General features: G+C 35.4%; 1 protein-coding gene across 2 annotated transcripts in view; it reads left to right on the top strand.

Annotated features, from left to right (window-relative positions):
• CSNK1G3 (casein kinase 1 gamma 3) overlaps positions 1 to 24,632 on the top strand; it is a 69,152-nt gene that overhangs the window by 19,300 nt on the left and 25,220 nt on the right. For both annotated transcript variants that reach the window (XM_058043615.1, XM_058043614.1), the window contains exons 4-7: positions 974 to 1,014; positions 10,255 to 10,324; positions 22,071 to 22,219; positions 23,460 to 23,694. In XM_058043615.1, coding sequence (XP_057899598.1) covers positions 974 to 1,014; positions 10,255 to 10,324; positions 22,071 to 22,219; positions 23,460 to 23,694 — 495 coding nt within the window. The remainder of the gene's footprint in view (positions 1 to 973; positions 1,015 to 10,254; positions 10,325 to 22,070; positions 22,220 to 23,459; positions 23,695 to 24,632) is intronic.

Below are 24,632 nucleotides of genomic sequence, written 5' to 3' on the forward strand. Positions count from 1 at the left end.
TCTATTTTTTAAAAGACTCATTAGCACTTCATAGTATTTGGCTATTGGTGTAACTCACTTGGTCAAAGCATGGTCGTGGTTTCAGTCCCTCTGTGGGGCATTTTCTTAAGAGTTGGACTCAGTGGTCCTTGTGGGTCCCTTCCAAATTAGAATATTCTGTGATTCTGTGTAACTTTCTTCACAGGGAACTTTTTAGACTTGGTCCTCATCTTTTCCCCATATGATTTCTTTAACAAAACTGAAATGAACATAGGAAATTCAGACCTGAGTAATACTACAGATAAAAAAGGAGAATTATCATTAAGAATAATATACACTAACTGCATTTGAAAATTGTAAAGAAATAACAAGTGTTGGAAGTGATGACTTAATCTATCCTTTATCTGCTGTTTTTTAATTTTACACCTATAAAACTTGCGTAACATTTTAGTCCTTGCATACAGTTTGAAGTGAAGCTTATTGGAAAGATCTTACCCAGTTGTAGAATCCCTTTTAAAGCAGCAGATACATTTCCTAAATGGCGTAACGCCATTTAGGAAATGGTCAGGAATGTTGTTTATCCTAAGTTTTAGCTTAGTAAAATACATAATTGAGGAGAAAAACAGTCCTCAATTAATTAACTAGTTAATTCTAGTTTTAATTAGTGGCTAATGTTTCAAAACTGCATAATAATTAAAAATAAATTGAAAATAGTTTTCAGCAATAATTATGAAAATAGCACATTCTGGTTATTGTGAAAATCACAAACTTGGTGCAATATCTGCAACTCTGTGAAATTTCCACCTCTTACAGTATTCAAGGAAAAATCTTTTTAAACTAAGGCATTGGATTAATAAACCCACATTTCCTAAGTCACTGCCAGAACACTAGCACCTTAGATGAAAGATAGTTTGAAGATTTTCTTGATATTTAAATGGCATTTACGTGAACAGAAAAGCCAGTGTCTCACATGTGTTTTTATTCTTTTTTCAAGGAAAAAATTTGTACACAAATGACTATGTGGCAATTAAGCTGGTAAGTTAATATTTTTTTAAAGGTTTTGGGATGAGAAACAAATCAGATTCTTCCTTCCAGATGTTAATGGGTTGATTTTTTTAATTGAAGCCTTTAATAGTTTTGTATGATTTCATTGAATTAGATAAAAGCAGTTAGTGATAGATGTAATTGTGTAGTTTGGCCTTATCGAGTAAAAGTAGTTTTTAATTGCTGCCACTGTTTTCAAGGCTAAATCTGTGTTTGCAAAATCAGTGATGGTTTAATGCTGCTTCAAGGATGTGCTCTGTGGCAGTTATCTTAGTAGCTTCCTTTGTTGTCCAACCAGTCGAGGAGCAACAAGTTTACTGTGAATCTTAACATCAGGTGACTATAGAGAAACTCCAGAAATTCTTGAGGCTGCATGTGTTTCAATGTCCACACTCCTGCCTCCCAGTATTTTCATCTTGAACTGCTGGTATTTACACATCACTTTGTTAGACATGTTTTATTTGCAATGCTGTGTAATATGTTTACTTCTTTTGCAAACATGATACTTTTGGCTATTGTGTTAATATGTCATTGTTTAGCTTTTTCTCAATCATTGGAGCTCCTTTGGTAACACCATATTTTGCTTCTGGATTTTTTTAACTTCTTAGTAAATGACTGTGTTCATAACTGAAGTATTTCATTATGAAATTAACTTGGTTACCTCTTATCGTTGAAGGATTTTTAGGACTCCGGTTGGTTTCTTGTTGCTGCAGTAGCAAAGAACTTTTTATGTAGCATAGTATGGTTTCGTAAAGTAAAAGGTAAACCGTGGGAGCCAAAATGCATGGCTTTAGATAAGAAATCTGAAAAGCATTACAAACATAATAAACTCTGGAAAAATACTGGTATTACTCTTCTTGCTTTGGGAAATACTTTGAGAGTAGTATAAGTTTTTAAAACATGCAAATTATGGCTTGAGAGAGCAACATTGGATACAGTTTTGAGGGTTATTATGTGTTAAATCAGATTTACACTCATTTTGTTTCAACATATCTTGAACTTACTCTGTATATCTGGTGAAAGCTGAAAATAGTCTGAGAATTCTTCTGCTTAAAGGCTGTCTACTCCAAAGCACATTTAGAAATACATTGCAAGGTAGTGGGGTTTTTTTAAGCACTAATTACTTGATAAGGTAGAGCAAGACAACTTTTTTATCTGATTGGTTTTGATAAAAGGTTTTCTATGACATATACAGCTTAGTAAGCTTGGCTGCCATTTCAACCCTTTTCAGCTGTCACAGGTGATACTTGTTGTTGGCAACATTTACTTTTTTGATTTCCAAATATCTCAGTGTTAGAGCTGCTTGTTTCCGGATGAGTAAAAAGGTTGGAGTAACTTTATTGAGTAACTTAGTTTGAAGTCACTTAAGAACCAATACAGTTAATATTATATGTAATGTACTACTAGTGCTGAAAGAACTCTTGAGTATGTAGTGGACTTTTCAGTTTTTCCTCTTACATTTCCTGTTCTTCTCCTATTTGAGACAGTGCCAGGACTTTTTTCTAACAGTTATAGATACAGTGGCAGATAATCCTTTTCCTTTTTAAATGTAAGCTTTTGTTTACTCTGGCGCTTGTACTTCTGTGCTTTCAGAGCAGTCATTTTCCTATGCTTAACCCTTGTTTTGTTATTGTAAATGAGGCACTCTTAACTTCCTCTCTGTTTTGCTCCTGTTGTAGTTCAAGTTTAGCCTTCCTGAATGGGCTAACTTGAATTAAGTTTATGTTGCAGTCTAAGCAGTTACCCTTGGCAGGTGTGGTTGTTGTAATCTCTGCTGCAGTATCCTAAAATTGTATTTGCATTCCTCATGGTAGCATTCCAGTTTTGACCTACTGTTGTGTTAGGTGCAGCAGGACATCTCCTATGCCAGATGTTTTGTATATCAATGGTAAGCATATATTCTAGTGCAGAAGGACTGTGTGGGTTTCTCTCAAGTGCAGTGAACAGCTCTGTTTATACAGCAGCTTCCAGGAGTGCTGTATTGTTAAAAATAAGTGTATTGTACAAGTGCTCTTTTGACTCAAACTTTTAAATGGTTTTGAATTAATATTTCCCTTGTGGACAAAATTACACAAGCATTTTTTTTGTTATGGTGCTTAGGGCAGCTTCAGGACTTGTGTAAAAAGTAGCTTAAACAGTTTTTCTATGTGAGGTCTGAGGGTTGTACAGCTATATGCATTTTAAAGCATAATGTTTATACGTAAATGCATATTTAATTTGGTAGAACAGCTGCAGTTCCAGAATCTTCCTCTTCATATGTCTTAATTCATTATTGCTTGTTCTGGTTGGGCACATACTTCAGTTTGAAAGGTCAGAATAGACTTTTTAAAGAGCTATAATGAAACTCTTGAGATCTAGGCTTTCAGTGCTGTGTAGTGATCTTAGTATGTTCCTGCTCATCTTCTAGTATACAGACTGATTTCATGTGATCAGGTGGTTCTTTAGCAATAGCTGTTTGGTGTGTAAAAGCTCTACCTTTCCTGCTCACCTCTTCTTATTGTTAGATTTACTACTTTTATTACATGACCCTGTACTTGACTTAAACCTCCTATTCACTCTTCAGCTTTTTCTTCTCCTTCATTATTTTTTCCTTTTTCCTTTGACATATTTCTCTGCTGCTCAAACTTACCTCCTCTGAAGATGCTTAACCACTACCAAAAAACTAGCTAAAGGAATTTCTGCTTGAGCATGTCATGACCCATCAGGAGGGGCCATGGTGTTCATTATACATTCTCATCAGGATTCAACAAAGACACTGGACATGCTTTAGGGAGCTCTTGTGCTTTTTTGTGTGACCACCTTGTGTCCAGCAACCAGCTCACTATTTATACTTAAAAGGTGTTGGCTAACAAGCCCTTACATTTGAAGGGCTGTGATTTTTACGGTACACTTTAATAAACTCTCAACTCCCTCAACACACTACTTAAAGGTGCTGGCTCATAAACCGCAGCATTTCTGCAACTCCCCACTCCCACAATAAACTTCAGTGCAGAGTATGGAATAGAAAATGATAGCTGTGCTTTGCCCAGACAGAGTGAGGGAGAAGAGAAATAAAAGCAGAAAAGGAAGAGAGCAAAAGAATATCATCAGTCCTTAGATCCTGCCTTGGTCTCACTTGTGTGGCTGGTCCAGAGCTGGGAATTGTGACACAGTGAAATAGAAAGAAGAGAAAAAGAGAGCAGGGGAGCCCAGTCTGCTTCCTTCCATCAATAACCTGGTGCAGCCTTTTATGTGAATGTGATTTTTTGTGCTCTTTTGTTCTGGAGTGCATAGCCAGCCCTTGGAGGTCTCCTCTAGGGAATGCGTGCAGGCTGAGGAAGTGAGCGCAAATCTCCATCCAGGTGGAGCAGGGAGGTGGCTCAGCACTGTGCTGCCTCACCTCAACAAGACCCTGTCTTCCAATCACAGCTTTCCTGCCAAAACAGTCACAGTGTTTGAGACAAAACATGCTTATGCAAGATCCTCCACACCACCCAGTGTCTCAAACATTCCTTACTATTGGTTGGGCATACAGCTCATCTTTGACTATGGTGATCTCTATACATTGGACGCAGGGCTAGGAGAGGGAGGAAGCAGGAGACAGTATGCAGTTAATCAAAGTTGCAAAAAAGTTGCAAAACATTATGCTCATCATTAAAACCAGAAATCCTGCCACTATTACAGTTCCTATTTGTGTCAAACACTTTCCCCATCCCATGATTTAAAACCAAAAGAAATCTGGTATCCAGGGCTTGATTCATTGCACCAGTTCTTTGGTTGCAGTGTTTGGAATTGTTCAGCAATCTGGTTAGCAGCTTCCTTCATCTTTGCTCAGGCCTCTTCAGTTAAAGTTGTAGCATTGTGGATGGTGACAGAGTATTCCTCTTTGGTGAGGCTGAGCATCCCATGTTATGTTTGTTCAATAATAGGTACATGCATCCATCTCTGAGGGGTTGTCAAATTGAACATTGATAGGACACAGGGAAGAAATTCAGACACCTCATTTCCATCCAGCATGGTATTCTATTGTTAGGAATAAGATTTTTCATCTGAATTCCTCCAAGCCAATCCCAAAGGGGCTCTCTATTTATTTCATCATTCTTCAATTATAATTGACAATAAGATTTAGGATAATTATTTGTGGCTCTGTGGCAAGCTAATTCTTGCCATTAGGTACTAACCTGAAAAATGTAGAGGATGTTGGTCCTGTTACAATTTTAGCAAGTACATCTATTCAAAGTTCTAATACCAAGTATGAACCATATTTCAGGGGAGTTCTTCAGGGCAAGTGTTACAAATACTATGCATCACAGCAGACAAACTTAGAGGCAACAGAAAGAGTCCTAATTTCTTCCTGAGTGAAGTAGGGCATGGCAAGGCAAAACCCTTGGCTGTGAGGCCTCCATATTCTTACAAATTCTTGTATTAGCTTCCAAGTTGAGTTGGAGTCTTATTACAGTAGTTCTTGTTTAAAAGGGTTAAGATAAAAGGACACATTGCTGAAACATCTTGGGTACAGTGCTAGGTACAGATTATAAAACAACAGCAATATGCAGTCAAAATGCTTGATGTTAACATCACTCATTGCTTTGTCATAGTTCTTGTAGGAAAGGAAAATGGAAAAATGCCTTGTTCTAAACCAATGGTTGAAAAGAGGATACTGTCAACTGGTGTGAGCACAGTATTCTTTATCATGGGCATTGAGAGTTATCCATAAGTAACTGCTGAAAGGCTTCTGAAGTCACTACTCCAATAGTGAAAAAATCTGTTAAAGCTAATTGTGCTAAGCTTAAGTTTAATTGCTAAATTTAATTTGTTTTATGTCCTTCCTTTTGTGAAAGATACAATTGATTCTGTTTCCCGTGGCCCATTCCTGTACCACTGGAGCAGTAAAGTGGTTGCCATTGTCTCACTGGGTGGAATTGGGCTTGGGTAAATACCTGAACCACTGCTTTAAAACTCTGTGCTTTTGCCTGTGCCTAAACTAAAAACTTCCACTTGGATTAGTCTGAACCTCCATATTTGAGATGGGAGTATATACAGCTTCTTACTTCTCATTTAAGTTACCCTGCTTTGATATTTTGGTTCTGGTATATGGCACTATTTTGTAGCAGTTTTCTGATCCTGTCCGTCATCTCTGGTTTCAGTTTTAATTAGTGGTGCAGAATCCAGATTCTACATCCTGCAATTCCTCATGGAAGATTCTCTCATACACATGGAGCTGAAGCTATGCTGGAAGCCTGCTAATATAACCATGTTTGACAGCAAGCAGCCCTTCTGCCTTCAGCCTCTTTTCCTGATTGCTCTCAGCAGCAAGCAGCTCCCTCTCCTGAGGCCTGCTCTCCTTCTCTGGGAAACCTAAACCCCTTGACCAGTGGGCTGCCCACTGCACGAGAGTCCAGGGCTCCTAAGGACCATTTATCTGTATGCAAACCTCAGATTCTCAGTATCCCTTGGCCTCCTCTTCTGCAGCTTTTTTCTGCTCTACAGCAACTGCTGCCTACACTTCTGTCTTTCCTATAGCCTCTTCTCTGGCTTCAGCCTCTTCCACAGCTGCCTTTGTTGCCATGCCCAACACTCCTGTGGTTCTCTCCTCCTCATCCTTATCCCTCACTACTTTTGAATCCTTCACTTGGGTGCGTCACTCTCTGTTTATAAAAATCAAATAGCCGAGTCTTGCCTCTTCATTTCACATACTGTTCCTTATCTGAGCACTTGTCTAAGTCCTTGTACTCCCAAGGCCAACTTATCATCCCTACTGTGGTACCCAGCACTTCTCTCAGTATTTTCTCCTGCTTTGTAGCCTTGCAGAGCTCGAGGTGTAGTAAGTCTCTTTCTATGTTCAGCAAGGATTCCAATTTTGTTCTTTCATTTTTCTCTCTATCCAGACATCTCTGGAAATGGTCAGCCAGTGAATGTTTTTTTAAGAGCTCAACCAAGACTTTCAAATGCTTTTGCAAATGTTTTGCAGCCAAATTTTGCTGTCTAAATATTTTAGTAAAAAAAAGTCTGTCTCATCTTGCTCTCTGTGTGAACACTTTTGTAAAGAAGTCAACCAAATTATATAGAAATGTCTCTCTATTTTTGCTATCTAGACATTTTAGTAAGCAGTTATTAATCTTTTTATCTCTTTGTGTTTCCATCAGCATGACACACAGTACTCCACATATGAAGATGGGCGTAGGTCATACTTTCCCAAAAAGGAAAGGGGTCAATGCTTGGAATTTCCTGAGCTGTCATGTCCTGCTCCTCCCTGTTTCTGATCCGTCCCGTACCCCAGTCGGAGATGGAGATATCTGAACCCATCCCAGCTAAAAATAGCTCAAGAGCTGTTCAGTCCCTCTCAGCCTCACAAGAGTCACGTCTGTCATGCCAATTTATTGTTACAAGCCATTGGTAGGAGTGTGATGTTTGTTGTAAATTCTTTTAAGTCTAAACGAAGCCACTAGACCACATGCTGGGGAGCTCTTGTGCTTTATTGTACAGTTATAACTCTGGAACCCCCACTATTAGAATCCAAAGGTGTTGGCTAACAACCCAGGCAAAGCAAGGGATGAGAGAAATTAAGGTGGAAAAGAGAGAGGAAGAATGAAGAAGTTCACCGTCTGTAGATTTGTGCAGTCAGTCCTGCTGCGTGGATGGTCCAGAGCTGGGATAGCAAAATAAAGAAAGTGAAAGATATGGAAAAAGTCATAACTGGGGCCCACGTGCTTCCTTTTGCATTTAACCTGGTGCAGCCTCTTATGTAAACAAGACTTTTCATGCTGTTTTGTTTGCACATTCACAGGCAACATTTTGAGCCTTTCTCTGGGAGGTCAGTTAGGAGGGAGTGAGCAGGAAGCTGGCTCAGAACACTGCTTCTCTATCTCCATGGACCCTTTGTTTCACTCACACTTTTCTTGTCATAACAGCCAGAATATTTGAGACAAAACGTGCTTATGCTTAGTCCTCCATGGAACTGCTTCTGGAAATACATCAATTTTTCCTTGGATGAAAGATAGGAAGTTACAGAGTAGTCATCACTGTCTTTTAAACTGTAATCTTTAATTCACCGACTCACTAGTCTGCTCTTAAGATTTTAATTGATAAAATTCAAATCTATTATAAACGAGGGTTGTGTGTGGAAAGACAGTTGCACTTTGTTTCAAGGTTGTAATGTTTTTTCTCTCTGTTTTTTGTTTTTAAGGAATAACTGTGGTCTAGAGACACACCTTTTTAGAATCCCTCTAAGATATAGTAAATACAAATATTTGTAGTAAATACAAATCTAGTGCAAGTCTATTTAATAGACTGATCTTTTCCTGTAACAAGAGCCTACCTCTTAAGGATTTTTTTTTCCTGAAAATGGCCTTTGTTTGCCATTGCTTATGAATGTGTAAAGCAGACGCAGAATGTAAACTGAGATGAGTTCTCACTGAATTACTAAAACCATGAAAAGTAGGTAATAGCTGAATGTTTATATTGGTCTTTGGCTCTTTCAAGACTTCTTGAACATTTTTAACCTTATAGTTCAAGTAAACTGCTTTTTCAAAGCCCATTTAACAGAAAGTAACTTGAAAATTGAATAGTATTTTATTCCATGTATTTGGGACAAAAATAATTGTAGAAAGAATTCATAATGAACTTGAAACAGATTTCACATTTTGATAGCCCAGTTAGTTTTGCTTAGTAATTAATTTGCTGAATAATAAACACTTGCTTATTTTAGGTAATTCTTGCTCACTTTTCACATCTTTGCAAAAAATACAGTGTTCAGTTATGCTGGTTGCTCTGGAGTGCAAAAAAGATACCGTAAATTCTATTTGTTTTTTGCAGAAACTGTTAAATTAGTTCTTCTTTACTTTCAGGCATCCACCTTTATCATCCTGGCAAGATTAAATGCATAAATATACACTGTCAGGGAGTTCAGCAGCATTGGGAAACAACTAAGTCTTGGAGGGAGATGGGTTGAGGAAGAAGTCTGAATTTCTTATTCGTGCACATTGGGTCATAGTTTTTATGCCCTGAATGTGATACTAAGAGACAACACAGGTTTATAAACTTGTAGCTTTAATATGATGATGTGAGGAAAAAGATGAGCACTTCGCCCAAACTTCTCCTGAAAATTGGCATTCAGCCTATCAGTTAGTGCTGATAGCCCTATTGAGAGTTACTTACTGTGTGCTGCAGTTCCGATAGTTACGGAATTATTTCCAAATTATCACTGATGTGTTCGAAGATCACAGAATCAATTAGGCTGGAATAGACCTCAGAGAGCATTCAGTATGACCTCTGACTGAAGACCAGCATGTCAGAATGTCACTCAGTGCCATGGCCAGTCTTTTCTTGAACATTAAACGCCTCCAGGGATGGTGACTCTACCACCTCCCTGGCCTGTCCATCTAATGTCTAAGCACCCTTTCTGTGAAGAAATTCCTCCTAATGTTCAACCTAAACGTCCCCTGGTGGAGCTTAATATTAAGGTCATGTTACATATCATGAGAAACAAGGCATATCTTCTAAAAGATGCTCTAGGAAATTAGTTCAAGAATCTTGTGCTAAAGAACCTTTTCTTTGCAAAGGGAGATAATCAGAAAGTTTGCGTTTCCATTTAGGCTGCATGTGTATTCTTCTGCTTAATCTCATGTCACTTCATTTAGTTCTGTGAGACCCTGATGCACGGGCATGTTGAACTATAATGAGATTTTATTAATTTGCAAATATTAGTTTGCATATATATACAGACTTATTCTGGGGCTTTTTTTTTTTGCTAGTTTTGGATTCATAGTTTGTAATGGTGATACTTGATTTCTGCTAAGCTGTTACTATTTGGTGGAAGGATTTGGTATTTTTTATTAAGATCCTAGGAGAAGCTCCTTGTAAAGATACATCTCTCAAGTAATAGATATTTGGAGTTTTTTTTTTTTCAATCTGTTAAGCTGCATATTAATGCCACTTGCTGAGAAACGTAGGACATACTATCCACATGTTTTGGAGAAACGTACTATTTTTTAGATATTTCATCATGTGTCTGTTGCTTGATTTGCATGTTGAACTCTGGCCCTGTGGAGCAATACAATATGTAAATATCCATATATGCACTACTCTAACCTGAAGGAGGTTTAGTTTTCTCTGTTTCTTAATTGCCAGTCATTTCAGAAGAAACATTCAAACTTTTTGTGTGGCTTGGAAGTAGTAGGGCTAGTTTGGCTGGTAGGTTAGTGTATTAGTTTTTAGGCTTTGTTTTAAATGTTGTTTTTGTTTTTAAATCAGGAGCCAATGAAGTCGAGAGCACCACAGCTACATTTGGAATACAGATTCTACAAGCAGCTAGGATCTGGAGGTAAAAAGCAGTATAATGCATTTTACTGTGATGAATCCAGGATCAATTTTTGGCTGAAGTTTTCTGGGTTTAGAGGTATAAATCTATTTAATAAAGTGTTCCTTACTACTTAAAGCAAAAAAAAAAGCCCAAGGAGTTAGTGAGTTAAATAATAGTGAATAATAATAATTATAAATTCCATTATTCTAACTTTTTTCCTACTCAATAAAGTGTATCTATGAAGTCCTGACTTTTAAATAAATCCTACCTATCACAGCATTTGTCTGCATACAAGTATACCTTAAACTAAGACTATTCCCAGTACAACTCTTTGAAAAAATACTGTAGATCTCCAAACTGCTGATCTACTAATTATACATTTTGAATTAAAGTTGATGTGATAGCTTAAATAGCTTCAAATTCAGTTTTACTTTACTTCACTTCTACTGATACAGTATATAATGCTGCTTACTAGTTTTAAACCTCTTAAATACCTCTAGGAGAAGTTTAAATGCAGTTTAATATTTAAATTTCTCTTTTCACTCCCGCTGGTGCTTTTATACCCAGAAGTACTCTTATGGTGGTGGCCTGAATGATCCAATTGTCACCTTTTGTTTTTATAGGTGAGCGATACCTAAAACTTCTCACACAATTTTGTGCTTTTCACAAAAGTGCATATAATCAGTTAGGAAGATGTGAAGTTTCTTACCCTAGTAAAGTGAGTACAGATTCTCTAAATCAGCTATAATTTAGGAAAAAGAAGTCTTTTGATATCTTTTCCTTGAAATTATTCCTAGAGTAGGTAATGTAATTAACTATTTTCCCCATTTTTCTACTAATGTAGAATTTTATTTTATGAGAGGACTACTAACTGTGGTTTTCTACATGTTTGTTCAGGGGCTTTTACATATTTCTACATGTTTCTACATGTATGCTCAGGGGTTTTTTAGAAAAGGCAGCCTGGAATTTGTGACAGTGATTTTGATTGTGCTTAAGCTAGAATAAAATCCTACTTGGTATTAAAAGTCTCTGAAAAGAAATACACAATGAACATGCCCATACCACTTCGATTTTGTTACCTTGAATGTGTGTATGTTATGATGAATTTTAATACTTTTTAATTCCTATTTTCACTCTTTTCTTTAAAATTTGGGATCATATGGCAGCTCATTGCTGCTCTGACTGGATAGGGTTTCTCAGGTAGCTTTTGAAATTTCGTGCTACTCTTTTAAAGACTACATCTGGTGAAACCAAGTTTCTAATGTGTTCAGTTAATATAGACCGTTTTTTTTGCTGATGTACTATGATTACTTTGCAACCAGGAATTTTTAGAGATTACTTTTGGCAAAACACAACTTTTCTTGTCAATTTCTCTTCCTAGATGGAAAATAAAGTTGTAGATAGGTAATCAAAATCTTGAGTCTCTATGGTTGCTGTTTGGAGAAAGTCATCACAGTGTGAGTGTTTTTTTGTAAGTAGTTATAAATTGCCAGCATACCGTACACTAACATTGTAAAACAGCTGATGAGTAGAAAGCTGAGATCTTAAGTGTTTAGCTAATGGGGCATGACAACCCACAAGTTAGATACATTAACCATCTGTGAATATAGAGGTGTAACTATCTAAAATTGCAAAGGAGCTGTGTAGTGGAGGTAAGAGTAAAGGTAATTTCTAGTTCAGACTGCACAAGTTAGGCAGTGCTTCTCAGAGGTAGGAACCCTTACAGGAGAATTTATTGGGAAAGTGTCTTAGTGAGTGTAACTATGTTTACTTTTTTATTTAGTGAATAAGACTGGGAACTGTGCTTAGTGTAAAAACATAGTGAAGTTATCCTGCTTCACTTCAGATACCATTCAATTTTCTTAACCCTATTTGCTGGTTGCAACAAATTTTATCTTTTTCTCTGATGTCTTGTTGAAGTACTGAAAGGGAGAGTCACCTCTCTGATTCTTTGCATGAAGATGAGGTTACCTTTAGGGTGGAAATGTGAAGATAGAGGTGGTGACTTACTGATTTACTGACATAAATATCATCAATATTTATGAATAACTTTGTTACAGACTCCTTTGTTTTTGCAGTAACCTGCTTTTCTTCAAAGTTGAAAGCCTCTCCCAGCAGAGAACCTTGAAAACTCCTTTGTGAGCTTTTCTCAGGCTCTCCACTTGAGGCCTGTTTTAAGGGGTTTTGTGACAAAGGCTCATTATGAAGAAAGCAATTTTCTTTTTCCTATCTACATAGAAGTTAAACAAAGATTGCTGATTCCTTATCTCCTGGCAGCAGTCACTTTTTCTATATTTTTAGGAGTTGGGCCCTCAAGCAGAGGAAGTTATACGGCCTGTGATTTTCAGAAAAAACTTTGTAGTATTATGTAGTTTCAGTTCTTACGTAATCTGTGACAACTGATTTTAGTTTGCTGATTTTTTGTGACGTGCATATTTACTGTGAAACATAGATTTAAGTAATTTTATCTCATGAACAGTTGACAACATAGTTTTGGAAAGTTGATCCACTAAGTGATAAATTCAGAAAGCAAGTATGTAAACCTCCTATGTAAAACAGGAGATAGTGAGTGGAAAAAAACCTTTCACCAGGTCTATCCATTTACATAGTATTGCTTTGTGGGCAGTGGTCGTTCTTTGATCAGAGAGAGAATGGGTTGGAAGAAGTGGTCTTCAGTATGCAAGTTACAGAAGAGTCTGTCATAGGAGATACAAAAATTGCTGCCATTGCTGGAAGAAATTTGTAATATTTGTAATATAGCAATTGTGAAGAGGGAAGGTTTCTCTGATACGCAGTTATGCACCATACTGGAAGTTAGAAATGTCTCAAGCTTTCCATCTTTTAAGCTTCTAAAAATCCACATTTGTAGGTTTTCTTACAATGAAGTAATCTTTTCCTTTGCTGTTTATTTGCACAAACTTTTGGCCGATAGCTTTATAACTGTGTGGACTGTGTAGTTTGCATTTAATTGTAGTGAATTGTGCTTCCCCTTGTTCTCTTCATGTTTACATGTATACTTATGTATTAATAGCAAGTGATTGCTAAACTATGGTTTCAGAAGCAATCAGTGAAAAGGGAGTTGTACTCCCAGTCTTGTAAGCAGAGCCAATATTTTCTATAAAAACCCTATGGTCTTCACGAATAAGAACTACAGATTCCACAGTTTATGCTACAAATTGACTTAGTGTGAAATAACTAATTGGCATAGTGTGAAATAACCTGAAGCTTAAAGGATTAAATTCTTTTAGGCCCTGTGAAATCCTCCTTGATTTGGAGGTGGCAGGAGGAGGAGGGAGCGGCATTAACATGTGAATGAATACTTCTAGAAGAAAATTAGGTTATTTTCTGGCAATATCATCCTGAAAGCAAGTAAAGAAAATGTTATTGTGATTACAGATTATTTTACCTTCAAACCCTTTTTAGTGGAGCATCCTTGTACTTCCTATAATCTTGTAGGCATCCTCGATGAAAAGAGGATTTTGAAATGGTATGTTTTCTATATATTTCCTTATCTGCAGCCAGTATTTGTCTACTAAGTCTATTTATTTATTTTTATAATATCCCTTTTTCTTGCTTTTCTAATAACCTTGTAGCTTGGGATTTTTTAAAATATATATTTGTATTAATCTCTCTCCTAAGTCATGTTGTTTTGTGTCTTGAATGCCATGAAAATGGAAGACATTCTTAACTTAAACAAGGATCAGAGGGTTCTTTTGTAGTTCTGCTCACTGAGAGAACAAGGAGAAAATAGGCATGAAATATGATAGATGTGCAGCTTTTATACACAAGACTTTAGAACTGAGAGTATTAATTCTCTGTGTTTAATAAAAAGTGGTTTTGTCTTGCATGAGTAAGAATTAACATTTCAAAACTGTATTCCTTTGGAGAGGATCTGCTCACATAGAAGGCCTAAATGTAAATTTGCTCTTAAATATGCACTTTGAAATGCCTGTGAATGTGCAGTAACATGTAGGTGTTTGTCAGGAAAAAAAAGTGAAGAATCTTTCTTAAAGAGGAAATACTTTCAGTGCTTTTGGGCTTTTAAAAATGTTTTTAGTTTTTTAGGGAAATGGACCTCAAACTTATTAAAAACAACTTTGTAAATTACTTAAAAGATGTGGCTTATTTTGGTCTCATCGTTACTTAGCTTTCATTTAAGTTTTATGTACTAATAGAGTTTTTAATGAAAATGGCTTTCTTTTTTCTATGATAATTTTGTAGTTTAGTAACTATGAGGGTGTTTTCCTTAGGGGGTTTGAGATCATTAGGCAGTATGAAGAATTTTCTAGTCAATTGAATGGGGAACATATGGATGGAATTTAGAATCTGTGCTTCTAATAAATTTTGGTTTATGTGTATTTTCTTAATGTGCAGATATAAGATATAAGAAAACTATACTGTCATACTCCAAATAAAATGATTGCTGAATTCTTACCTGAAATTGCGTTAAAGCTTTTGGAATGAATAGAAAACAGTTTTGTATTTTTTATTGATTTTTTAATTAATCTTCTATGCTATCAGGCTTTCTTTGCATGATTAGAAGATAAAGTGTAGGTGTAATTCGTGCACCACGCTGCAGTATAACTGACAGATAGGTATGGTTCAGTTTCCTTATGCAGAAAGGAGTCTGTAAATGAAAGAAGTTATGTGTTGCATGTTGAAGAGCATAAAAAGGATTCAGCTTGCATTGTCTGATTTTTTTCTAACCTCTCTTAATAAATGGGTGATTATCATAATGACTGGGCGCTTTTGCAAGTGACTGAGAACTCGTTTGTACTTACTTACCTGACAGTGGAGCAAAAGAATGGCAAGCAGCTTCTGCTGCCTAAAGTGAATTAGTATAACTCCTGTTTGTAATGCTGCTGTTAGAGCACGCTTAGAACAGTTCTTGTTTATAGCAGTGAGGAGTATCTATTATTAGATTTTTTTTTTCATTTGAGGTAATTTTTGAGGTCACAGATCGCAAAACAGGTCACAGATATGTTCAGCAGTGGATTAACCTACTGATAAAACTGCTGTATTAATATTTCAGACAAAGCAGATGCTCAGTATTGTAAATAAGGTTTAATTTTTCTTAACTTCTGGACATCTGTTCTTCTAGCTGAAATCTACTTAACTCATCCACTTGAAAAACTGGAAGCCATTCACTTTTCTTACAGGGTCACTACTATTGGCTAGTCAGTGCATAGGCTATATTTGTGTACAATGGGAAAAGGTGTTGTATTTAAGAAGATCATTGCTGTTATGAAATGAGTGCTAAGTATTGCATTCTGTACCTGAACCATTGTGATTTGGTACTAACATTCATGTGACATGGTCTGTATTGGTATCTAAAAATACGGTTTTTGGTTTTGAGATCACGCGGAGCTGCCTTTGACACAGTGGAGTCACAGTACTTGGACAGCTGTAATTACACAGTTACTGTTGGATTAGTGATTCAGGAGGATTTCAGTGTGCGCATAATGTGGTTTTGGGAGATACAGAAACATTCCCATACAGTAAGTGGAGTCTGCTCACCATTTTGTAGTCAAGCTCAGGAGAATATTTATTGTAGCATTTAGAGCATGTCTGGATTCACCACATTTTTGTTTGGGAATGTAGCAGAGTGAGTTTGAAATACTTTGAATTTCTGATTTTGAGAGGGGGCAGAGTACCCTAAGGCAAGAACACTTCTTTGTTATGAGGCGCCTTATACACAGTTTAGACATTTCTGTTTATGGTTTTCTTTTTCGTGTTGGAAATGTGTTTGAAGGGCTGAAGGCCAAGAATGACGTTCAGTTCTCAGTGTCTTTAGTGGTTTTTCCTCTAGGTAAAGACAAAAATATTTAAGGTGAGAAAGTGTGTTTCTTCATTTAATTACAGTTCAGGCCAGCTTTAGCTGGTGTGTGAGATCTGAGTGTTCAGGGACAGCTATTAATTATTTTCATATAGCTATATTCAGGGTATGGAATCTCTGAAGCAGATTTTTCTCGTGAAAGACAAGCTATCTTTTGCATTTAAGATAGCTACAGGCACCTTTCGCTGTCACTGCGAAGGCAGTAGGATCTCAGATTGCTAGTGATACCACGTCTACTTCATCCCCTTGGCCGTAGCCACCTTGCCTTCCACTTTAGCCTGCGGGAGAAAAAAGAACCCAGCATGATTTCATTGTGGTGCATCAGCGTCTGTGTTTTGCTATAACTCTTCCCAAGACAAAAATTTCAGTATAATAATTTCTTAATTTCCTTCTCAGTTGGTAAACTGTAATGTACTTTACTAGATTGATATTCTATCATACCATGAGGAAGTGTCTCAATAGCAAGTCTCCTTGAGTGTGGTGCTAGAAACAAAGCACTACAGCTAGATTATTGTGTCAGGTGATTATTTTTGTTCATAGATCTTCCAGAAACAATTTAAAATGACTTATCTCATTCTGAGTTATTCAAAATATTTTGGGTTTGATGTTTTGCTGCTATTATAGGAAAAACATTATGGAAGTTACAAAGGTTTGAAGTGAGTTTACGGGAAAAGACGAGTGTGATGTGCAGCTGTATTTAATTGGATGTTCCTACTACTTAGTTAAAGCAGTAATAATTTACCGGAACTTCAGATTTTAGAGTATTCATTTCTAAAACAAGGGTGTTTATGTTTCTAATGATCAATGACAATGTATATTGAAGACAAAATCTCTATAAACTACAGAGTTAGCAAGTAGGTGAGTTCAGGGTAGTCCTAGTTTACATATCTAAATAAAATTTTATTGCAGATATGTTAGAGTTATTGCACTTCATATCCTTTCTATACATCTTGCTAGCCCACATTCAGTATGAATGCAAAGTGAGTTTTATTAGTAACTTCACATGAATATTGCTTTGAACTATGCTTCCAGGTAGGTAGCTGAGAATGTGGTCATAAACTGATGGCTGTTTCTTTAATTTATTTTTTAGTCATGCTGTCCTGCTTTATTACTTCTCTTGGAATTTGACTGGCATTATTATGCTGGGGAATCAACAATAAGCAGTTAGTTGAAGTGGTTGGTAATCATGATAAAGTTAAAAAAACTAAACATGCAAATGATCCTTAAAAACAAAGCTCTAGGCTTAATTTAGGAATATAGTATTAGAGCACTTAAACTGAATTAAATATTGAATCTCTTTACTGAAGAGGAATCTATTCATAGGCACTGTTATCTGTGTACTGATGACTGCTGCAGTTGTATCATGAGCTGCTTGGGGAAAACTCTGACTCAGTTTTAAGTTTTTGCTGCTGATCTGCTTCCTTTGATAGGAAAGTTGAGCTCCTCAGTTATTAATATGAATATGATAATATTTGTTTATATGAATAAACATAAATGGTAATGCCTAATTTATTTTTTAAGTGTAGTCCAACAAAATTATAAATATGTTACTTGCAGTTTTTCTTGTTTCATGCCAATCCTTTTCTAGGATTTAGCCTAATGACATGTACAGGATTTTCTGAATTTGAAGTAATTTTTTCCCCTGGAATAAGTGCAAGAGATCTGATAAGAATCAGATGGCAGCTGCATAATAGAGTTACATGATAATGTTTCTGAGAAACAGTAGTTACTGGCCATAAGCCTGGCTGTATGCAAAAATGTGTGTTGATTTTGTATTGTGACATCACACAGATTTCAGAGATTGGGCTTTGAGAGGCATACAATAGTTGTAATTGTGAAAGAAAGCTTGATAAGACAGTTCAGTGAACAAAGCGAATGTTAGATAAATGGATATTTGATTTAATCATGGTTACAATAAAATACATCTCTAATTCTGTTTCAGTAATATAAATAACTAAAGAAGATTTTTCCTTTTGAAATAGATCTAATTATTTTATTACTATTTCTTCTTTTTGCAAACATATTCTTATATTTGTAAGTAAGAGATGTAGTCTAAGTGTTGTGGTGATATAGTGTCTCATTCTGTGTTTAGAGTTTTATAATTCGTGGCTGATCATGATTTCAGTGGCATTCAGGTGCTGTGTTTCCAGAGACTTTGTGACCCTCTGTGTGTGCTGCTTTGGCTCAAGTCAGAACACACTACTGTGAGTTTAATAATCGCTTCCTTTGAGAGGATTCAAACCAGATTCCATAGAATAACTAGGGAATATTTGTGTTTGTGGCAATTTGTTAATTGTATCCTTGACAAGAGTACTAGTATGAATGTCCTGTGAAAGACAACTGTTACTGTAAATCTTCCAACTAGTTTAAGGTATTTTTGGCTTATGTCCAATGAATTGCCACATATGAAAATTAAGACTGCAAATAAAAGGCAGTGTGATATAAGAAGCTGAATACATGATACCATGATCTGCAAGAGCAGTGTTGTGTATTTTATTGACATTTGTGTCTGATTGAACAGATTCTAAGCAATAGGATATAATGCAGATACCATCAGTCTGCTTCTTGATTCGTTTAGAGAAAGCTCTAAAAGGAAATTGGTGTTACAAGAAACTGAAAAACACTGAAAAGCTACTTACTAGCTTAATAGCTTTACAAATTTACGTTGTATTGTATAGAGACATTTTGCTAAGATAAAGCTCAAAATTAAGTCAGTCATAGATGAGGTTAAATGCAAGTGGAATTGCCATTGACCTGTGGGTTACATATTCCTTTGGCTGTCTCTGCTGCCTGTTTATCAAATTAGTTTTTTTTTTCCTGAATGAGGACACACACCTAAAATAATTGAAGCTATGACATAATATCAGTGTCAAAGCAGATAAATGGAATTTTTTCCTTAAGATACAAATATGTTTGTGCTAATCATGTATATTGCTAGTGATAACTGAACATGCAGTCTCAAGCTTAAGTCAGGTTTCATGATGAAGTTCTTCAAGAAGACAACCAAGATGGATAATGGTCCAAAGCAGAAATAGCTTATTATTTTCTTTGTTTTAAAGAGATTTGGCAGATACAGTTGAATCTACTAGTCATGTTTTCTTTATTCTGATACTTTTTTTGTCCTTTCATCATTGTAGAGGAAGTCAGATATGTCAGCTTTAAAAACTTTCTGGACATCATGCACATGGTGGACTAAAGTATTTGAAAATTAAAGAGTGTAATCCATAAATTCACATAATTGTTTTAGGGGGCTCTCTTTGCACCCCTGCCCTTCCCACCTCACCTTCTCAGTGGATAGTCAAGTACTTTTTGAATGTTGGGACTTGGTTTTGGAGATCAGAGGTGTACAGCAGTAATGTTTTAGGTGGCTAATGAAAGCTAACTTTTATAGAAGAAATGGAATCCAAGTGATGTTCGAATAGTTAATTTCCAAGTGAAGACTTCTTTGATTTTTTTCAAGAGTAAAATAGGGTTGAAATCATACTGGCTTAACATGGATTTACAAATTTATGACAGGGGAGTTACCTAAGTATTGTAGATTACCTTAGTCAATTGAGCCCATTCAAATGAAAGTGTTTCTTACTTGTCAACAAGTATAAATATCTAGGGATAGGGAAATATAACTTGTACCTTAAAAAATCGTTCTATTTTGAGAGTTTTAAACCTAGAAAGGAAAGATGTTTAAGTGTTAAAGTAACTTAGGGGGGAGTCTGTGAATCTACTTTTTTGGCCACGAGAAAGTTTCCTTTTTGATGGATGATGAGGAAGTTATATGTAACTTTCAGTGACATTTATGTGACAATCATTAAATTCTGCTTGTAACTGGGAAGGGGTACTACTTTTTAAAAAGGATTTTTAAGAATGGGGAGAAGACCTGTCAAGGTACTAGAAAGGATTGAATGGTAATCAAATTAAATGTTAATCAAGAAACCGAAGACCAGTGGCTTCTTTAAATTCACTGCAAGACAACTGAGATGCGTCTTAAAAGCTCAACGTATTTCCTTCTTTTGTTCTTCAGTGGTTTGAGCTAGAGTAATTCAAAATGGAAATAAAATACCTCCTCTTAATGGGTAATTAGCAGTGGAATATCTTATCAATAAAATAGGGATTTCTTAAATTTCTAAAAATCAGAGTTTCTTTGTTTTTAGCTTAACCACTATCTCTTAAAGATTTATCTAAGAGAGCTTGCATTATCTGTCTGTAGTGAGAGAAAAAGCCTCATATATGTTTTTATTAGTAGCATGTTACTTTCTGACTTCTGGAGGTTTAGAGATGTGGAGAAAGAATGTAAGTAGCAGAGTGACACCTGCTTATTGCTTTTAAGCAAAAGTACTAAGAGTGCTTTGATTAAGAACCAAAGCCCCTAACTTCTACTACTTTGAACTGTTAATATCAAATTATTTTATCAACATGGGTACTTTTAGACAGGATATGCTCCATATGCACTGCAGAGGTTTTTAAATGTTTAACACAGTTTTGGGACATTTTGGAATTCTCATCTAATCAGAGGATCAAGTGTTTTAGGTATCTTTCTGATAATTCAGGATGATATTTTTAAATTGAAGAACACTGTCTCATACCTTATTCTGATGCAGGATGTAATATGATCAGTACTTCTTCATTAATAGCAATAAGCTCTCCTGTGAAGTCTTTCTGAAGTGGGTACGATTATGCATTTTTAGTATATTAGTATGGAGATGAGTGTGATGATACATATTGAAAAGCAAAGTGTAGCTCAAGTCTTCTGAAAACTGAACAGCTGGATTTTTAGGGGTTTTTCTTTAAATATTTTGACTTGTAGGAAAAGAGATTAGTGAAAAACCTCTTTAAAATGGTGCTTTGAGTTGATGTTAATTTTGCTAAAACAGTAATTGTTATATAATTTTTTACCCAAAGCTGTAGTCAGTACAATTACAAATTTGTGCCCTTGGTGTATCTATAGTAAGGTATGAAAAATTGAAGGCTTTATGTAGAAAACACTTAGAATTAGGGTTACATTCTCTACAGAGGATGAAGTTGAAGTCCAGAGTTTCATTAAGGTGTTCTGATAACAGGTTTGGTACTTCTGTGTAGTGCATTATTGAAAGATTGGACACTGTAGAAAAAGCTCACATGAAAAGAACACATTTTCAGAGTATTAAATATTTGGAATAAATTAAACAGAGGATGTGTACTAAAGAACAAAACCCCAAAGATCTGGAATAACTCACTTCCCTAAGCAAACAAAATTTATTCTGCTGAATGAGGAAGATGTTCTGTGCATGTGAAAAAGTACAACATACGTAAAAGCAATTGTATCAAGTTATTTTTTGTTAAATAGACACACAATGCATATCCTACAAAAAGGTGGAAGTAAAATTGGATCATAAGGCTTTAACTATTTATATTTTCAAAATCTGGATTGCCTGTGTTCCTAAGGAAGGTGTTCATTTAAAACTATAAAGTCCAGACTGAATGTATCATTAAACTCATGGGTTCATTAATCTCTTCTTGATTTTTTTTAAATGATTTCTCTAGATAATAAGGTGCTTTTATTCCTAAAGGTTGGAATAGCCTTAATTTAAAAAAGTTTAATTTAAATATATTTTTTTGTGCAAGAGCTTATTTAAAGCCTTCATAGCATTTCACAACCGTGTTTCAATTTATGGTTACAAGACTAATAGAGAGGTTCTGATTTTAACTTTTTATACAAATCTCGATATCTTTCACAAGTCAAATATGTAATAGTACCCTTTTCATTAAAATTTTTGTGACTATCTTCAATATTCCTGTTGTGTCTTTTACCTGTAGTTTTTATGAGGTTTATTTTTGTTTCTATGTGAAAAATGTATTTTTAAGTTATGATCAACTTGAAATTGGGTAGGAATTATACTGCTATGTACCTTAATCTTAATTAACCCCTTATAATTACTTTGTATTTTCATTTTACAGATGGAATACCTCAGGTTTATTATTTTGGCCCATGTGGCAAATATAATGCTATGGTGCTAGAACTACTTGGACCTAGTCTGGAAGATTTATTTGACTTGTGTGGTAGGACATTTTCTCTTAAAACCGTTCTTATGATAGCCATACAGTTGGTAAGTAGAATAGATGTTAATTTGAGTGTTCACTAGAATAACTATATCAGTCTTCAATGGATTAAATGCTTACTTCACTTAGGAGATTTGTATTTCAGTTTTAAATTGATTATGGTGGTATTTGAAATTCTTGTCATACAGTTTAAGCAGGAATACTCTTAGATTACTTTCATTTACTTTGTTCCAGTTTTTCAAGTCAGTGAATGTAATTACTTGTGTCTTATGAGTTTTTATCACAATCTAAAATAATGAATTTTGATACACTCGTTCAAAAAAGAAAACCTTAAAGAAATAAAAGTAATTTTAGCCCACACAAGCAGTTGTATTATGAGACTTCTAAATAGCATAAGTATTTTTTTTCCTGGGCATTCTTATAAGAAAGCAAACAAACAAATGAAACATTTTCCAAATTCTTCTAGAAATTGTAGCATAAAATTATTAAATGAAGAATTATTCTGTTTTTTGATGATTCCTTATTTGGTTCTGACTTGAGGGTGGGTGGAAGTGGAAAGAAGGACAATTAAGGCTGTACATATTTACCAGATTTCCACCTCCCTAAACAGTGATATTTTTACCTGTAATGGTTAAAAATAGCTGTTTAAAACATGATTGTAGTTGTATAACAGACTCCAACTACAGATGTACAGACATACAGACACATAGAACTTATGTATAGCCAAGGTCTTTTTGTTAAATGCTCAAGTTCTCACAAGTCCAGAGATCAGCTTTATTTAATACTTCCTGTTCTTTTTCTGAATGTGGAAATTTTGATAGAAAGCAGTCCAGCTAGAATGAGCTGGCACAGTGATGAACTTTCAGTACTTCTCTCAGTTATATCTTTAATATGTAATAGATCAGACTTTGCTGCTTACTGCTTGGTGACATAATTTCTGGTTTTACTTTTCATGTACACAAAACATACTTGTGCCAGCTGTTTTGAGAGGCAAAAACATCTGTCGTGTGCAAGATTCATGACTAATGTCCAGTGTGAAAGTTTCCAATACAACAACTGATGTATCTGCTTTGGAAAAGTGTACAATTTTCATTGACTTTAACTGGGAGATACTTCATTAAGACAATATTGCTTTGGTCTTAAGATATTAAGAGGGGTGATATTAGGAGGGGTGATTTCTTCTATGTATAAAGCCAATATAAGATATTTAGCATCTGACACATTTTAATGTGGCAATCTGAGCTTAAATTTAACTTCCTTGTCTATTTTTTTTTTCTTTTATTGAAGATTTCTCGTATGGAATATGTCCATTCAAAGAACTTGATATACAGAGATGTAAAACCGGAGAACTTCTTGATAGGACGACCTGGAAACAAAACCCAGCAAATTATTCACATTATAGACTTTGGTTTAGCTAAGGAGTACGTAGATCCAGAAACAAAGAAGCACATACCATATCGAGAACACAAGAGCCTTACAGGAACAGCTAGATACATGAGTATAAATACACATTTAGGCAAAGGTACGTGTGCTTTTGAAGTACAGAAACAGCTGTGATTTGTCATAAACCATCTTGCTTTCAAGTAGAAGTTTTTGTCAGTCTGTAGTCATTAAGAACTACAAATTTTGTGTATTGTGCAAAATAGTTTGGCCTTATGGAAATACTGTTTATGGGAATAATCTTTTTTGAATTGCTAATCATCTTGATCATGTCTTGGGCATTGTCCTCTTTGTTAGCTTTCCTTAAAAGAAAGATGTGGTGTATCTTTTTGTAGCATAATACCTTCACATTATAAGTATACCATGGCAGGGTGAAGTGTCCAGGAAATAGGTGTGCTTATTAAATACACAAAAGTCAATAGGTTGCAATAGCATGGATTTTCATTGCTTCTTTGCTTTTTTGATCTCTTTGAAATGCACCATAAAGTAATAAAACAGCTTAGAGATAATGCTGATTTCTTGATTTTTTAATTTTTTTTTTTTTTTAGTGCTTACACTGTTAATAAGGCATTGCCAGAGTCATTAAAGGTTATGCCAGCAAGCTAAAGTAATTACAGGATGTCTATAAATATAAAAGTTGTTTTTATTGAATGAATAAATTCACCTTGAGGAAGGTATGAGTACTTAGATCTTTGTTTATTACAGCTATAGAGAGGTTTTCTAGTGAAATCAGTTAGTTAGACCCCTTTGAATTTGTGTAAGACAGTTGTTTATCACTGCATGGTAATCACTAATTAGGTTATGCTTTGAATTGATCATAAAAACATTGCACAATTCTTACAGTTTAACGGTAAGCATAACTGTTAAAACGCAAATGAAAAACCATTCACATTTCTCAGACAGGAATAAGGTGCTTTATCAATAAAGCAGAGCCAGGAATCACTTAGGTTGGAACACACCCTCAAAGTCATCAAGACCAACTGTTAATCCAGCACTGCCAAATCCACCACTAAAGCATGT

This window comes from Melospiza georgiana, chromosome Z, assembly GCF_028018845.1.
Source record: "Melospiza georgiana isolate bMelGeo1 chromosome Z, bMelGeo1.pri, whole genome shotgun sequence".
In the NCBI taxonomy this organism is placed as follows: Eukaryota; Metazoa; Chordata; class Aves; order Passeriformes; family Passerellidae; genus Melospiza; species Melospiza georgiana.